The sequence below is a fragment of the Brienomyrus brachyistius genome, chromosome 4 (genome assembly GCF_023856365.1).
Source record: "Brienomyrus brachyistius isolate T26 chromosome 4, BBRACH_0.4, whole genome shotgun sequence".
NCBI lineage: Eukaryota > Metazoa > Chordata > Actinopteri > Osteoglossiformes > Mormyridae > Brienomyrus > Brienomyrus brachyistius.
In genome coordinates, this window is record NC_064536.1 from 9913802 (window position 1) to 9933274 (window position 19473).

Here is a 19473-nt window from a genome sequence, read left to right on the forward strand (position 1 = left end):
CTTTTCGTGTGTTCCACAAATTCATACAAAGGTGCCTACAGCTACAGGCGACGTGGGGAGCACGGCAGTGTCATGCCACAATGACTCCATTATTATAGGTATTTTGGTAACTTGAAGTGACACAAAGTACATGAGTGTATGCTGTGTGACAAACAGGCATGTCACTCAGAGTGCCCCTTGCCCTCTGTTTCCAGGCTTAGGTGGACAGATACCCAGTACAGCAGAGATTCCCAATCCAGTCCTTGGAGACCCACAGCAGGTTTTTACCTCCTCTGAGCTCCCTGCCAGACAGTCGACATTTTTGCTACCCGTAGCTGGGAGGGAGCAAAAATGCGGACTGTCTGGGGACTGGATTGGGAAGCACTGCTGTATGAGATAAGCAGTATTGAGGGAAAGTTTTGACATTCTGCTGGTGCTTATTACCTACAGCATTGATATATGGCAATGCAGATGAATAATCAAGTTTTTGAATAAGAAGCAATGCTGTATTAATCCTCATGTGCAAATTCCATTTTGTGGTTGGCATCATCTTATTCTCCATACAGGTAAGCTTGGGGGTCACAGCAAAGTAGCACCCAGGGAACTGGGGGTTATGGGCCTTGCTGAAGTGCTCACTGAAGTGACTGCTTTGCCAAGGGCAGGCTTGAACCACTGACTTTCTGATCTCAGGTACAGGAGCTTAACCCACTGAGCTACACCCCACGAGCACTGCAGCTGCCCCTCACTGGGAATTGCAGCAGACTAGTGTGCACCCCTTAACCACTGTGACACCCTGCAAATTTGCGTGCTCCTTCGGAGTGTCTACTGAGTGGATAACATAATGACAGGAGAGCTTGTTCACACAATGGTGTCGAAGTAGGGAAAACGCCTGTAAATGCTCTCCCACTGCCAGGCTCATCATTCACACCTGTCGCCGCGCTCTTCGGAAACCCCTGGGGGGCGCTGTCTACAAAGACGGATTAAAACTGCCAACGAAAGCCATATATCACAGCCGACGCATACCGATCCATCAAGTATTAAGCACGTATGAGCACTTCACCAGCAGCACAGAAAGCATGTGCTAACAGTAAAAGTTTTATAAACACTGTCGCCTCCATAAATTTGAAAAGGTGGTACATATCCCCCCCCCCCCTTCCACGATGTCGTTTTAATATAAAGAGTCTCTGCTTACCTTCACATTCCTGCTGATCATGCTAATCTCATTCTGAGATTTACTCAAATCACCAAGAGTAATAACCTTCAAAGCTGTTGACAGAAAGTCCTTATTATTCAGCTATGACTGTAAGTGCAGCTGAATAGTCATTGAATGGAACAAAAATAGGTAACGCTTATCTTTGTCGAAAAAGATAGATGGGAAGAAAGTGAAACTGAGCAGGAGGCAACAGGAGATGGAATCATACGGGGGTTGGGGGGAGCGGGGGGGGGGGGGGGGGGCACTGACAGGAATGGTGCTCATTGATCGTGCAGCCAGGGTCTGAGCAAACAGCTCCATCCTCATTGGTGGCATTTGCGACGACTCCGTGGAACCGGTGCTCAATACGTAACAAAGACAGTGGCAGAAGCCCCAGAGGACAGGCATTATTCTGTGACCTTCAGCACACAGAAGGAGCGTGTCAGAGTGCAGCTGGCCCGCATGTAAGAACAGAGACACCTGCATCTTTCGGATTAGAGGAAATGGGGGTAAATGCAGATTCATTAGCTGACAAACCCAGCTTCAGGGCCGCGGCGTGTGTAGAAACAACAGAAACAGCTCTATATCCAGGAACACATTAACCCTCTGGGGTCTGGGGGTAGGGAACACACTTTCACTGACTGGGGCATGGTCACACATTTCATTCAATATTATAAACTTAATCCATGGCAAATAAATTATTTCTTATATATTTGTTTTGGCATTAAACTCATCGTAATCTTAGTGTAATTTGTAAATATGTCAGATTTATGTGAAGTTTGTAATTTAACATCAAAGTATAGACATTGCAAAAATGCAGTTTGGAAACATTATAAAAGTACATACTGTAGTAAGGAATGGTGGCAGTTTGTTTTGATCCCAGATATCTGATCACCAAAGTCTTGGCTACATGAAGATGACTAAATGATGTAGTAGCAACATTCAGTTGGATAAATGAATAAGAAAAACCTAACTCATGTCACTATTTCTAGGCTCCTTTCATTGAATATGTAGCAACTTTCATGTATATGCATGAGCCATTCACACCTGGGCACATCCCCCCCCCTTTATGGCGCTGATGGAGATGTACTGCACTTGGATCGCATTTCAACGTTGCGATGTTCATCCAATTACCATGCGAATGCGATTTGAATACGTGGAAATGCGGCTATTTAGAATGCGAATAGCGATCTTCAGGTGAGGGCGGCTTTTTTGCTGATTTAACATAATTTTAAAAACGTTAATACTTCCAACAATGGACGTTTTGAAAAGAAGACAGATTACGGATTTAGTCAGCGTTTTTTTTCATGTTTCTACAGTAAGATTTCAGCGAGTTATGAACTGAAATACACGAGAAAGATACGCGGCATCGCCGACGATGCCGTTGACTCCAGGGGCTTAAAAACATTAAAGCTATTTAACTCTACAACAATTAAAAGTGTACGCATCATGCTCAGGGTTGTCATCAAACAGGATTTTCATAAAGCATTCGACTCTGCGGAATCCCCCCATCATTGCTGGACATCTTGGCCGGCCTGTACACTGGTACCATGAATGCCGTGCAGAGTGGAGGCAGAACCTCCCAGATGATTCTGGGGTTCATCAGGGATGCGTTCTTGCTCCGTCTCTGTTCAGAGCTTGCCTGGACTGGGTGCTGGACAAAGTCTTGGGGTTTGGCAGCTGTAGGGCATCTGTTGGTGAAGAATGATTCACCAATCTTGACTTGATCTTGATGATAATGTGATTTTCGTGGAGTCAATGGAGGCTCAAGTCAGGCTCTCAAGACATTAAACGAGGAATCTGAGTGTCCTGGATAAAAACAAAGGCTTGTAATGACCTCTTGGGCACAGCTGTCAGTAGTGTGTCTATCTGCAGAAAGATTGTCGACCATGTTGAGAGGTTCACTCCCTCGGCAGCGACATTCATGTCTCTGGTGACTCTACCTATGAAGTGATGCAGACGGATTGGAAGAGTATGGGGGGGTCATGAGGTCGCTGGAAAGGCGTGTGTGGTGCTCCGGATATCTTTGGAAGAGGATGAAGGTCGAAATCTTTAGAGTCCCAGTGCTCCCTGTCTTACTGTATGGCTGTGAGACATGGACGCTATCCAGTGAGGTGAGAAGAAGACTCCTTCGGGAATGTAAACAGGACTCCTTCGGTTCTTCGGAGAATCCTGGGTACCTCTGGTTTGACTTTGTGTCAAATGAATGACACTGACACTTTTTTTATTGATTGTCTTTACGCCTCCCACAACTTGCTCTTTTTTCATAGAGGAAGTTGTCTGTGAAGGGCTGCCACCCGTAGCGGCGCCCAGGGAGCTGGGGGTTAAGGGCCTTGCTCAAGGACCCACAGGCTGAGGCTGGGTTTGAACCTGCGACCTTCTGATTACAGGCACACAGGCTTAGCCCACTGAGCCACACGCTGCCCCAATGGTTGTTAAAGGAGTCCAGAAAGAGGCACATTACCTGCATTGTGAAGGAGCATCAGCTACGGCACTACGGCCATGTGGCGGGTTTCCCTGAGGGTGATCCGGCTTGCAGGATCCTCATTGCTGAGGACCCAAGTGGCTGGACCAGGCCAAGGGGACGCCTACATAATACCTGGCTGCGGCAGATGGATGGCCATTTCCGGAGGGTGGGACTGGACCGTGTATCTGCCAATCTGGATCCTGAGGCGTTCGGTCATGGGGTGGGTACAGCAATGCGCTGTTCAGTGCATGCTCCCTAACCTGACCTAACCTGACCATTACCCCCTAACAAAACATCATCATTGTCTCAATGCACTGTGAAACAAACTTATCAAACCTTAATTCAATTTCTAATCTACCTATGGCATTAAACATCATGGCTGTCATTAAAAAAAGCTGCGAGGTTCAATACATCCGCCTTTAACTTTAAAACACTAAAAACTGCTTAGGTCGACTTATGTTTACTTATTCAGAAATTTACACCTGGGTCTTCAGTCACTTAACTGGGTAATTATCCAAGAATCACCAGTGGAACCAGTCTAAACTATGTGTGATTTGGAACAGATGCATTACAGAAAGAAAGACAGGAAATCGCAGCAGAGCTAAATATGCAAACTTTGGTTTCTGCTTCCATCACTTCAGAAGTAAATGTACACCACCGCTTTAATTATTCAAGAGGGAAGTGGGTGTCTTGAAGCGCGTCGACATACTTTTTGAAGTCATCGCCTTTCTCATCAGGCCTGATGCAGGGGTTGTGCTCCCCAGTGTCATGAAAGCAAAGCCCAGTGGTTTGACAGGATGAATTATAATGAGGGATGCTATTTAAAAAAAATAACATTTCCACTGTGAGCCACGCTTTGTGGAAGCCCTAATTATAAAGACCATGGAACAAGTGAGTAAAAAGCCTTTTCTGAGGAGAGGGCGACGAGAAAGTACTGGCTAATTATGGCCCATTAAGAGCCAGACCCGCAATTCCCTTATGGGTATCCCTGTCTGGTAGTAATTCAGGTCCTGCTCCCTATAATAATATTAAGATCAATATTATAACTAACTCACTTTATTGATCCATCCATCCATCCATTTTCCAAACTGCTTATCCTACTGGGTCGCAGGGGGTCCAGAGCCTATCCCGGAAGCAATGGGCACAAGGAAGGGAACAACCCAGCATGGGGGCCAGCCCATAGAAGTAATTCAGGAAATATAAGCATTTGAATTACTCGGTTAGGAAAAAGTAATTTAATATAAGCATTTATTCTCAAAATTAAACCTTTAATATAGAAAGAATCAATATTTTAGCATTGAAATGTATCTTTAGAGCTGACATCAGCACCTGAGATGAATTAGCACCTCAGAGCCACGACACATGGGCAGCATGCAATACAAGCCCAGAGATGTAACAGCAGCCGACCCCCCTGGGGGGGGGTTCTTCAGGATGATATAGTCAGGAGATCTGCAGAGGACATAATGACACTGAAGAGGAAGGACACATCGGGGGGGGGGGGGGGCTCACATATGACCTAACGTCATAGTCATTCTGCTACTGAAATTTACAGAATGACAAACTAGAGAAATCCCCATCAACCCGCCAACTAGGTTATCCCTGCTTGTTCCCTGTTACCATATTACAGTATAAAATGGCTACTCAGCATCATTCCATCGTTGCCATCTACACTTCATGGATGCTGTTCAGCCAAATGGCTACTTTAATATTAGGTTAAATACTAGAACTCGTGGCCATAGGTGGAAATTAGCGGGAGGACATTTTAAAATGGATTTGAGGAAGCGCTTCTTTACACAGCGTATAGGTAGCGTATGGAATAGTCTTCCTGTTAGTGTAACGCAAGCTAAAACCCTGGGTTCCTTTAAATCAGAGCTAGATACGATTTTAACAACTCTGAGCTATTAGTTAAGTTCTCCCCAAACGAGCTTGACGGGCCAAATGGCCTCCTCTCGTTTGTAAATTTCTTATGTTCTTATGTTCATACACACTCCTCACAAATGCAAAATATCCCACCAAGCCACAAGCCACTGCTGCAGTGTTGTAACACTGGCATTTGAGCACTGGTTGAGTCAGAATCTTTGCTGTGTCATTGTTGTGATCAAAAACCTTGAGGCAGGACTAAGAGAAAGTTGAGGATCATATAAAAAAAGGGAGAGAGAGCTGAGTTACTCCTGAGGAACGATGTCTGCTGCTGATGGTGCATGAAACGGCGGTGTGTAAGTGGACCAGCACTGAGGGCATCAAGCAGACCCGTATCCAAACCAAACCGCAGGACACTACAGTCCTGGACAAGCCAAGCCAACAAGCCAAGCCAAGTGTAGAAACTAACAGTAAATGTGCCATCCTAACTAAACTGCAGTAGATTGTGTGGTAGGGATGTGCAGAGAGGCCAGTCTTTGTATCTCTATCTGTATTTGTTGAGGCAGCAAAATTATTTCTATTTGCATTTGAATAAAAGTGTAAACAATTATAACAATCCAATATTCGTTATTACACCTCTACGTCAAGGATATGGAATTGTTAATGTAAGTATTCTTCAATAAACTAATGCTGGGTTTACCAAAACCATAAACTAATATTTAAGTGTTCATAATTATTATAATAAACATGCATACACATAAACGTTATCGAAAGAAAGAATTTTTAAAGTAACCTTCAGTTCCTACTGCACACTCAAAGCAAAAACTAAACTACAGTAAATGCTAAACTAATGAATGCCTGTGCAGGGCTGTCAACTTCGGTTAGCTGGCTGGAGTGAGATTTTCAGTTGGAAGTTTGTACACACATTTACATGCATGTGACTGTTTTGAGCCAGATGTGAAGCCTCTGTGGCCAAACAGAGCCAGTACTTATTTAACTAACTACCTGGGAGAACTTAAAACAAGGCATGGATTTGGAATCACAGGATAGATTTCAATGGGGGGGGGGGTATGCCTTTTCCCCCCCTCCGCTCTCCTATTGTCAAACAGGCGGAGCACAAATACCCACCGCCCTCGGAGTTATGAGGAACATTGCCTATTTAACAGGTCTTTTTACTTCCTGAAGACAAAAATTTTACAATTTAAAAATATTTGTACGAATTAAAGATTCGTAAAAACCCACCATTTGTTCTTTGCCGAATACCGTATTCGGATTTTGCTCCACCACTAGTTGGAGCCAACAGTTAAGGCTACATCCTTACCATAATAGAATGAGACTACACTGAAATTCATGTGCAACAGGAACGTGCCTCATAGTAATTTCTCAGCACTTGAGACTCCAGATGTGACAACACCATCATTTAAAAATCAGCAGCTGAACTAGATGAAATATTGGTAAGGTTCTGCAAATTAGATGTTGTGTAATATTCATGCTCCAAGAACAGCCCTACCTCAGGAAATTTGTGAGGACTGACCAGAGAAGGCCAGCCTCTTCTTTATCTAGACGAAGCATGCATGGCTGACAAGGAGTGCAGAGCCAATGTGAATACACACGCACAATGGCACGAACAGGGTCCAGGCACTGTTTACAGCCTCAACTCGCCATCGCCAGCTGGCTGCTCCAAAAGTCACATTGTTGCAGTAGGAAGATACCAAATATGAAACACGCTTGTATGCAGGACAGACAGACAGACAGATAGACAGATAGATAGTTGGATCACCTTCTCCAAACTCGCTGAGAGAGAGCACAGGTACTGAAGGACCCCACAGAGCAGGCTGGCACATCTTCAGCACTGTGTGGCTGATCCCAACAAATCTGATTCCATAGCCTGCTCTACGTGCGCCTACAGCCCCCTCAGCCAGCCCGCTGAGGCTGCTGCTGTCCTGCAGCTGCTGCGTAACAGATTGATACCTGGGGATGAGATGCACTATACTGTAATCAGAACTGGTCATGGGTGGCAGAGCAATAAGTTTAAATGCCTGCATAGTCTTTAATGTGTGACTCCTGTTTCCCTGAGTGGGAAACTGATAAAAAATTGGTGAGGTTGGTGGGAAAAAAAAACACAGCTGAAGTCATCAGGAAAACCATTAATAGCAGCAGCGGTAAGTCTGCCGATCGCAGAATGCAGGATCTGCACGGTGCACACAGGTTTTCCCTTTTGGTTTAGAGAAAAATAAGGAAATAAATAATAATAATGGACAGTGGAAATTTGCTTGCGTGACATTTGCACATGAGCTCCGTTGCCATGCAGTGTTCGCTATAAATAATAAGCGCCGGGCCACTCTGCTGTCGGAACCCGTCAGGCAAAGGCACCTCCTTGCATTGGCTAAACATGGTCTGATCTGCTCAGTTTCCAGTAAACCTGGGCGGTGACGTCGTCTCATTTATATTAAAAATACACGCGAGGCACAGCTTCCAGCAGCCCACCTCCACCATCCATTGATGTGGTCAGGAAGCTAAAGCTCAGGCTGTGCTGCATGGCCACATGCAAAGCTGTAAGTGCAACTGACCCTTACCAAGTGCAGACAGCCAGACCAGCCCATGTGGCAGAATCACAGCGGGAGCCCCAGACACCACGTCGACTATGAAGGCACATCAATAGATATACTGCTTACTTGCATTTTTCCTTTCGTTTTCACACGGGCAGAGCCAGGCTTTCAGGATGTTTCAAAGCCCTGGACATGCCAGCAGGCAGCCCCTAAATGGGGGGGGGGTTCTGGGGGCTAGGCTGACATGGCTGGAATATCCCCCAAGCAATAAAATTGTGAGTAAATCTTGTCGATGTGAGATGGATCGGCCAGATTTTATTACTTTAATTGTTCCGTTTTTCCCTCGGTGGATCCCCTTATTTTGCCGGGGCCCTAAGCAATCACCCAGGATGATCTCTGCATTAACCTGCCCCAGTCTGCTGGTGCAAGACTCCAGCTCAGTCCTGCTGCTCAGCATCTGGCCGTATTAGTCTGCGGGCTACATTCCGAGGGATTTCAGAATAGCTGTCTCCGTGTACGGCTTTCCCTGGCTGGAATCTAAGCATCCACTCTGATGGGGAGAGAAAAGCCAGGTCACGTGACCCTGTCGGATAACTCATCTGGGGCTAGAGAAGCAGCCACAGTCTAGTGCACCGTGAACTAGCGCTAACCCCAAGAGTTGCTACATTCACTGCTCATCTTTTGCCATGGTGATGACAGTATTTCAGCATGGTTCTCATGGAAACACATCGGCTTCATCATTACCCTTATTTGTACGTTAAAATACGCTCGAGGCTATTCGTAGGGTATTTGTAGCATACATAGAAGTGATGGGTCTGTCTTTTCTAACTTTCCCTCCTAAGAAGAGACTCATTATCTCTTTTTCAATCCACGCCTCCGGCACTCACACTTTCAATTACTCACTGATTCATCAGTTGACTCGGAGACTTGTTCCCGAAACCTTTCCACAGCTCCGTCTTTCTCACAACACCCCCAAGGGTCCCTGCCTTACTCCTCGCGGTGGGCCAGGCAAAGGTGGTCAAAGGCTTGTCCGAAGCCATTAGCAGAGCTACTGGGGCTGGCTGGCTGCGTTTTACAGCTGGCCCCCGGGGATGCAGGGCGACCGGCGCCACCAAGCCGCCAGCCTTCACAAACACTGAGTCCAGCTGGTAATGGAACCCATTTTGACTGGAGAGGTCCACTATAATTCACACCTTTTTACCTGAACAGTCAAGACTTCCAGGCCACTGTTGTATGTTTTCTACTAAAGCAGACATGCTTTTTTTTTTTTTTTTTTTTTGGGGGGGGGGGGGGGGGGTAGGACCAGCATCACAAAACTTAGTTACACCAGGAGGAGTTCAGTGCAAAAAATAAATGCAACAAAATTTGGTGCATGACTTCATAACTATTTCATAGACAATGGAGAGCTGTCCTGCGTCATCCAGAGTTATAACCCAAGGTTATAAATGATTAAAATCCAGAATTCAAAAATAATAATATACTGCCTATTTTACCCCAAGTATTTGTCCCTTGCCCCATGACACCAATTTTATGAAACTAATCCCCCATCCCTCCCCTCATATCAAAATGCCTCATGGTTTAAATGGGCAGAGGTGAACAGGAGTGGCTCCAAGCCCTCCCAGACAGACTGGACCCAGGGCGCCTCTCCTCAAAACAACCAATCAAATCTGCCTGAGCTCCAAAACCAATTGGATCTGTCACTGTTGCAGATCCAATCAACTCTGGAGCTCAGAGACGGACAGCGAGTGTGGGTCGCAGAGCGCCAGCAGCTTAATGCGGGGCGTCTAACGTGACCTGCCTCATTAACTATTCAGCGGCAGAAATAAGTAAGTGTTAGAAAAAAGTCTTGCGCATTCCTGTCAATAACAGCTAGGAGCAGAGGAAACAAATGATGCAGCAAAATGGGCATTACAGTCCGTGAGCACATCAAACGACTGATAAATGGTGACCTTAAGATGCAACCATGGCCAGCTTCTACCAGAAAAGCAATCTGAGCAACATCATAATTTCTATCAGTTCTCATTACCATCACAATACCTGGCATCTCTCCCAGCTGCTGAATGCGATCTGCCAGTCCTTGAGTCCTTGCTCTCATTTTTACTAGAAGTTCCCCAATAATAATGGAAACCTTCAACAGAAGAAGGTTTTGTAAGAGATAATGTAGGTATTATTGTAAAAACCATGAAATTCCTGTATATGTGTAATAGGCAGAATTAATCAAAAATAATTCTACATCATACAGCAACAAGTACATTCAGAAAAATATTCAAATTTGCCTGGAGCACTGACAGCAAGGCACTGTAAATCTGCTGTAGATTGTATGCAGATTATTAGCTGACCACAGAACAATTCAGACAATATAGTCACTGATATACTGCTGTACGGGGACATAGCAATAATATAATTTAGAATCAGAGTCACTTTGTTTCTCCAAGTATGTTGCACATACAAGGAATTTGTCATTGAACATGGTTCATCTGCATGTAATGCTGAATTAACTCTATTATGTGTGTCCTTATGTATGCATATAAGATTGATAAGTATATACAGTATGTAACTTTGCAGTCACAACTGCTACATCTCCTCTGGACAAGGAACAGAGGGGGAGAGGAACCCCCCCCCCCTCCACAAACCCACTCCTGCTACTCCATGCATCAGCATCATATCTAGAAAAACACAGTGATACTGGCATCCAAACCGCCACGCAGTTCATTACACTGCACTTCTGGTAAATGCGAATCAGTGATTTTACCAGTGTAAATCATCAAAGTAATTACAGGTCACTGTCCTTTAGGTGATCAAAAGCCCCCTTTAAAATCAATCTGTATCTTAAAGAAAATCATGATTTAGACAGTGTTGCTAATCATCCGGTGACAAGATCACTGAGGTCACGGTCAATATGAAAAGATTTTCGTTGAAATTAGCAGCTGTTAAACATCCATGAGCTCAGAGAAACGGCCCTGGCGTATGTCTAAGATGGACCTTAAGATGTTACAACATACAACCCAGAGATCCACTGACTACTGCACCAAGCTGTCCTGTAACACAGGTTTCAAAAATAACCAGCCCTGTTCACTAAACGCTTACCTGTACAAACTGAATGTAAAAAATTGTGTGCTGCACACAAGCTCCAGAATAGGGACCAATTGCATCCTTCTGTCATCCAGTCGACTGTGCACAAAATTCCCTGATGGAAAGAAAACCAGCCACCAAACAGCATCGACTCTGAAAAAAGCCGATTCTCCATGATGGAGCAACCATCGTTCTGCAATTTCATAGGCACCTTATGCAGTCGCCCATTTAATGCCAGCTGTTTGTTAAGGGGAGAGCTTGCACCTGTTATTTACATTACCTACCGGTAATCGAGTCATGCAAACCTGGCAGAAGCTTCATTGGGGCAACCGGGGAGACATTCCACCCGAATGTGCCGACCCACACTCCACAGGGGGCGGACGGAGATGGCAGTCTGTAAGATGACTGGTGACTCATCCATGCCTTCAACTACAAAGACAGACTGAACATCATTCAGGGAACTTTGACTGGTGACATTTGTACATTTGGTGTTAAAATCTTGCTGTGTCACGCTTTTGGGCTTTTCCTCAGTCTATATGATGATCGTCGCTGAGCCTCCCTTTTAGACTAAGAAGATACGACCCATATATTCAAGACGGGATTAGACAAGAAGAGACGGAAAGCTTGCAGGCATTACTTAATGTATACAATTTCCTGCTATATATAGAGGAGGTTAGTCACATTACATCATTTTCCTATGTGCACACACACACACACACACACACACACACACACACACACACACACACACACACACACACACCTGCAAAGAAATTGGTGTATGGGGTGGAAGTGTATTCAATAGCGAGGGCAGAGTTCGAGGACTGAACAAACTAAGATTTTTTTTAAATAAAAAAAGTAGATCAACTGATAGTTTAAGGATACAAAAATGCCCAAGAAAATATCTCCTGAAAATGTATGGCCTTCACACACAGACACACAGACACACAGACACACAGACACACAGACACACAGACACACAGACACACAGACACACAGACACACAGACACACAGACTGACACTAACTCCCTGACCTCCCACTTGCCTCCCAAACCCTCCCAGCTGGCCCTATTTATTGCTAACAATATAATTGGTCAAATTAGTGCCAGTTAGACTTAATTAAATGGGGCTTCTATTGGCAAAGGGCTGGTGATAAATTGCCATGGTAACGCAAAAATCACCCGAACACAGCACAGTGCCACTGTTCTGCTTCCTGCCAGTTTATAAAATGCACACACCACTCTGTATCTTCCATTACTCCCCTAAAATTATAGTAAATATTCAAAATTTCAATTATTTTTTTTTTTCTCATCCCCTTTCTTGTGTCCTTACTGATAGACAAGCCACACTGAAGAAATAATTAGACACCATAATGTCAATGCTGCATTATCTGTACAATGTGCCAGAGAAAAGTAAATCAACATAAGACCTGGGGGAGGGGGCTTACAACTCAGCTTAGCTCAGGCCCCTTTTTAGCAGAGGCCCCTGGGTTTCAGCTCAGGTGAGCCCATGCATTAAAGGGGGCCCCGCGTCACATGTACTTCTTATGAATCGTAGCCCTTCCTCCATATCTGCTTCCCTGCTCCCCTTGCTGAGCAGCTCTATCAATTGTATTGTATTGTACAATAGGCAGGCTCACACAATACTCATTCCTTTTTTAATATCAAATTTACCACCAGTGCTACTGAGAGTGTAAATGCCCCATGGATGATCAGGCCGGAATTATCACCTGTGACATTTCAATATTGCTTTATCTCCTGTTGCTGTCACATAAAATACCGACTCCTACCAAGACTGTCAAAAGTGTGGAGCACCTGCCAATACAAGTAGCTTCCTGCGTCTGTTTTATTTCACAGAGTGTAGATAGCTGTCTAAAATGGCAGGCATGGTAATAATGATTGACACATTTACTAGACATTTCATAAAGTTATGCAGTGTTTGTGCTGCATTTGAAGAATAAACCTAAGTGAAGCTATTATTATTAACTATTATAATCAGCATCTCTAGCATACTCAAAGGTAACCTGTAACTGCTGAATACACAGAGGTGGATAGATCAGGTCCAGAAAGTAAAAGTCCAGACCAGGATTTAGTTTCAACCAACCAGCTGAGTACTCTGTGACTGTGACTATTTATAATAAAATGGTTGGTTGAAGCAAAATCTTGGTCTGGGTTTTTCTTCCCAGACATGACCTATCCTACAGTACATGTGTATGAATGTGGCAACAGAAAAGACACACTCAGGCAGACTCGGGGGACCAGGTGCTTGGGGGGGGGCGGGGGGGGGGGGCAGTTAAAAATTCCAGAGACTTCAGTCAGACAGCTGAGGAAATGGGGGCATTACTGCCTTTTATCCATGACGAGGCACATTTATAACATCCCGTCCATTTACTGTGAGATCACAATAACTAGATGTATGCAGCCGGAGGTACACATATCCATTCTGTGACGGCCGAGTCGCGCTTCCAAATGTCACCGAGACTCTCTGGGTCTCATTGTGGAGCCCAGCTGTGAAAGTGCCGCATGACATAGCTGACCCACCTCGCCCACCGAAATGGAGATACTGTTTTCGGGCGGATCACTAATTTACAGAGATACAGAGGTCCATCCTTGAACCATCTGCCACACACTGACAGCCAGATACACCCCGAGAATAAGTGAGAAGTTTACACTTCGCTGTGATTTATGAAACGCCGGCTGGATTACAGACAAGCAATAGAGAGCAACAGGAGCCCATGAATCATATTCAAGGCTGGCAGTACAACGCATTGGGCAGATGAATGAAGCTGTCGTACTGGTGTGTGCCCAGACAATGCTGAAGGAAGACAACGGGGAACATTTCAGGGTGCTGTTACTGCCTTGGCTCTTAGTCTTTCTATTGACCACTGAGTAGATTAGGGTGTTTCAAACAAGCAAATTGTTTGTATACTTTTTATATTCCACTCTCAACAGTGCCTGTGTCTGTATACAACATCGGTGTTGACCTACTGTTCCTATGAAGAGGGTGGAGGGAGAGAATAACGTCACCAACATTCCATCACCGTCCCACAGCGCCCCAGCCGCCAGCGTCAGACCTCGATGACCTATAATCCCGCGGCGCCCTGCCTCATGAGAAGCTATGTCATCGGAGCAGCATGACGTACGTCTGCTGGGGCAGCAAGCGTCACTCTTCCCTGGTGGGTTTTGTACAGGACTAAAGCACCCAAATGCCAAGATTCTCCATCTCACACACACAATCCTGCACATTGCAGAGATAACGCTTTCCAGAGTGCCGAGCGGTCATTTTTCTGTGCATGTCCCTTTAAGGCTCTGGAGGACATTATGTATACATTCATCACCACACAGATATCTCTCATTGTAAACTGTGGAAACTCTGATTGGTCAGAATGAGCGATTAACATCAGTTCCCCACACGTGACAGTCTAGTTTACGGGAGTTGAAAACAAACATCTGGGACTAGCTGTCTCCCTTCCGTCTCTGATTTGTTGCAGGCTGCTCTGAGAGGGAAAGCTCAAGTGGCACCTGCTGAGGAATGTATAGCCAACGCTTTAATCTCACCTTCGTATTTATCTCCTTTCAATTGGTCATTCCATTAGAATAAATATCACGAAATCTGGAAGCCAGCAGCATCGGGATTTCAAGAGTCATTTTAAATGATGGTGAAGGTCGCCATTCATCCATCAGACTTATAGTGGACTAAATGAACTTAGCAAACCATATCATGTAACAGAGATCCACGATATCCAGAGCAGAATCATAAACAGTCCGTCTTTGATCTTAGGCCACTCGTTTGTGGGCTGTCCTACCATCTTTCCTGTAGAGGGCGATCTCCACCTTCCGCTCCACCGAACCCAGCAGCGCCTGGGCCATCTGGACTGCGGCGAGCTTCTTGGTGTGTGGTCCATACAAGAAGTTGCAGGTGCAAGGTTTCTGCATGACCTCGGCACGCGTGTAGCCGCACATCACGCAGAAGCCGTCGTTGCAGAAGATGATGGCGCAGTTCTCCACACGGGCATTGGCGATGATGAACTTGCGATCTGCAGGTTGTGGGGGTGGGGGATTGAATGAAAAGACCGATGTTAGTGACTCATGGAATACGAATTTAACCCTCTTTTGCCACAGTACTGGTGTGGCAAGAAATAACAATCCCCACCAATAACCAGAAACCGTCATTCTCTAGTCAGCCTCTAGCCATTCCACATATATGCTGAATTAGACTCCGAGCACAACTGATGACTGGGGGTTCCATAATACAGATCTGTAAAAATAACTCTATTAAACGACATTTGAAAACTGGCCAACTGCTCTAGCCACTATATCTGCTAAATGCATCACGGTGTGTGGGCAGTGTTTGGTTATGCAGATCAGGGCTTTGTGTCCATGATCAGAAAGTCACAATACAAATCCTGATAGGCCCTTAGCTAGAACCCTAAACCCCAATTGTTCCAAGAATACTGGATGATCCTGTTCTTTGTTCTCTCATTTGTCAGATTTGGACAAAAGCATCTGCTAAATATGTAAATCACATCCTATGCTGCATTACACAATAAAACTGTTAAGTCATATGCTCAGGTTCTGGAAGAATTCAACAGTAAACAGGCCGACTTTACTTGCCCATAGTTCTATCTGCCAAATGAGTCATGAATTGTGTAGTTTAATGCAAACAGTTCCACTAAATTTGAAGATCTGCCCATCGCTTATTCTGTCTTAGTTTTTTGCTGCGCTTGAAGGCTTGACTGGTTGTTTCTCAGTGGTGACTGGTGGGACATTTGGGACACTTTAGAAGTACAGATCCTATCAGATTCCCGAGTCAAACATTACACAGTCTTTCCTTTTTCTTTACCATGGGACAGCTGAAATTCACAACTAGAGTATTGGTTAAAAATTATTAAAACTTCTATGAATTCTTACAAGGGCAATACTCTAAATGCACGTGAAACCCGCCTTTAAATATTTAAAGCAGGCTGCTGCCATTTATTATGTTTTAGTAGCTTGCAGATTCAATCTCTTCTCTCCTTTACATATTAAACACTATGCATTTGCGATTTCCATTCTGCTGCGGAATATCGTACAAGATACATCAGCAGCACTTCAAGGTCTTGGCCGGGAAGAGAACAGGCTGCTAGACTGAGCCACCCTCCCCCCTCCCCCAACAAATAGTTCTGATGTGTGAGCCCTAAGTTCACTTATAGGGCATTTAGCACCGTCTGTGTCTGCGTCTGACCTTCACGAATTACTCAGGTTGACTGAGTTTTTTTTTTTTTTTTTTGAGTAATTAATGCTAGTTTTAATTAACAAGAGTTATAAATAACTTTCAAGGCCTGACATTTATCTATGCAGCATCACTATACAACTGAAGTCATTTTTAGAAACTCATCTGTTAGTTGAAGTCAGCATCCTGGTAAAGTAATCAAACGATCAGCCTTGCATTGAATGTGCAGTCTCGGGTGAGAATGAGGAATTTCCTCAGGGGGCGATCATCACTGACACACTTTTTTTTTAGCACCTCACTCATGATATTGACCCAATATCCCACATTCTATTTCCATAATGCATGTTGGTGCGGAAGACCATGCGGAGTTCACCACTATTCCTGGAAACGTGGCTGTCGCATTATTGTGTCGTGTTGGATGAGAGCGATTTTTGAATCCGCTCTAGCTTTGCCGTCCTGGAGATGACAGCAGTGGGTATGATGTCCATATGGAACTGTGCACATTTACACTGTGATAAGATGCTTAAGAAACAGGGGAATGAACGATTATCTGAAGCTCGCGGAAGCGCAAGTTCTAAATATTAAAACAGTAACTTACTAATCTAAGACAGACTCCCATGACCGTGGAAGCAAGATACTAGGCGAGCACATTAATGAATGAGGTTCAGAGAGCATAGTTTACAAGGCAGACAAAATGAGTGGACGTCATGGTCAGACATTCAGGAAAACGCAGCAGCTCCGGAAATCTCTTGCATCATGAAAGTCTCAATAAATAAGAAAGTCTCTCAATAAAATATTATAGGGAAAAAAAAAAACATTTGAAATGCAGACAAAAGAATTCAGTGGATGAAGCTGCTGTCACTGGCAATGAACCAATCATATGTTTTACTGTCTGGCACAGAGACTGCAGAAGACAAATGGCAACTACAATGAATGATAATGAAAGGCACACAGCTTTTAAGCTTTGGACTGCAGGTCTCACACAAACTATGTAGTGCAGGGTTTCCCAATCCAGTCCAATGTGGACTATCTGACAGGGAGCTCGGAGGGAGCAAAAACATGGACCGGCTGTGGGTCCCCAAGGCCCGGGTTGGGAAACACCGATGTAGAGTCTTCCTGTCAGGTCCCACACCATCAGGACGTGACAGCAACTGGTAGCCAACACCTGAACAAGCTTTGCCACTGAATTTCACACTACTGACTCACGTGCAATCATATGCAATGCAGGGTGATGCAATCAAGCCCAATCCAATGTCAGTGAGATACATCAACAAAAACACACATTTAATAAGAGTGAAGATGCCATGCGTGCCTGTGCATCAAACACGACAGCTTTAGCTTGGCTGTGACTCGACCAGTTCATGCTTTGCATATGCTTTCAGTTTTTGGAATGCTGGTTTTGAGAAATCTGTTGTGGGATGGCCACTCCTCAAGCCTGGTAACCTTCTGCTTAGAAATTGTCTGTCAAATGCTTTGAGTTATCACACTAATGAGATCAAATGTCTGAGACTATCGCTTTTCATGATATCACCATGTGACACTGGTTCAGTTTTGGTAGATCTGTCTCGAAATTTGGTCACTTCCAGTTTGTCACCCTTACAATGTGTAGGCGAAGTATGAAAAAAATCTGTGAAATGCGTTTAGAGTTACTGTGTTCAAAAGACCAAGATTCTTCTACATTTGCCGTTTGCTTCCATTGCTGCCACAGAGAGCTGCCACTTCATTTCCGGGAAATTTATCTGAAACTGAAATCAGACGTCGATCTTATATATAATGTTGCTGTGAATCAGTGATGAGATCCATCAAATACTTTTTGATTTATCACATTCAGAGAGTGAAATGTCACCTGCTTTCACCCTTCCCTTTGCTGCCACTAAGTGGGGTTCCTACAATTTCCAGTCTATCTGTCGCAAATATTTTATCAATTCCACCCATGAAATCCATCCTCAAAGTTTGAAAAATATCTGTCAAAAATCTTTCGAGTTATCATCTTAACAGTATCAGGAGTCAAAACTGCCCTTTTTTGCTATCACTTTGTTATACGTTACATAGGTTACATACATTGCAAAGTAAATTTAACTGCAATTTAACTGCATTAAATGCCAGCAATATTACTTCCAACACAAAGAGCATTTAACGTTTTGCAGTGAATATTTTAAATCTCAGTTTTAGCCGTAGCTTCACTTTTTACTTTTCCATTACACATTAAGGTAGAACAAAAAAAATCTAATGAAAAAAACAATACTGACTATTTAACACACTTTGTAAAGTGAGACTGAAAAACAGTGACAATGCCTTGATGCCTTTCTATTGTTATAATTAAACAGCAACAATTGACAAAGACAGGAAGCTAACATGGACAGCATTGTGTACTGCTTGGAGGAGTAACAATGTTATGTAAAAGACACAATGGTCAGTTGAAATGAAATGTTATATTGCCATGAATACATTAACAAATCGGCCGTAGCTCTGACTCTATTTACAAGATTTTGTCATTGTATTGTTCCCTTTTGAACATATACAAAATCTAGTCAGCACCACAGTGTATCCACCACAGAAGTAGTAAAATAGCATTTTTAGCATTTCTTTTTTCATTTTTACTTGTAGGATACGAAAGGTTAAGAATCCTCTACATTCAGGTAATGTCAGAGTGAATGAGTATGAGTACGGAAGCCCTGGCATATTAAAATGATATTAGGACTCATCTGCGAGAATTTCAGCTAGTACTGAGGGCTGAATCAAACAGATTCGCGATTTATAGAGCACCGAGAGAGCTGCCGTCAAACGAGACAGCAGGGGCCAAACCGATCAGTCAGTGGGCACCAAAGATGCGTGGATACCTTCCGTCTCAGTTCGGGGGGCTGGAGGAAGGAAAGCCTGCATTTGAGGCTTCCTTCCAGCAGAAGGCCAGCAACCACACAAAACTGCATGAAAAGGAGTCTCTTGGCAAGAGAAAGTTAAGCAGCTTCCTGAGTACCATATGTCTGTAGGACAATGTGCGAGGGATCACACATTCTCAGCATTAGTGAGAAAGTACAGCAACAATTTGTAACAGGGCGCACTGAGATAGCCAGCAGTAACAACACTTAGCACAGCTATTTCGTTTGTTTTTATTACACTGGGGATTAAGTCAGTTCTTTTT

The 19473-nt window shown here is 44.2% G+C and overlaps 1 protein-coding gene across 1 annotated transcript in view; it reads right to left on the minus strand.

Moving 5' to 3' along the window:
* Nucleotides 1-19473, minus strand: part of LOC125740735 (potassium voltage-gated channel subfamily H member 2-like) — a 120280-nt gene that overhangs the window by 95088 nt on the left and 5719 nt on the right. The window contains 1 exon segment of the mRNA XM_049012296.1: nucleotides 14926-15156. Within this exon segment, the coding sequence (XP_048868253.1) occupies nucleotides 14926-15156 (231 nt within the window).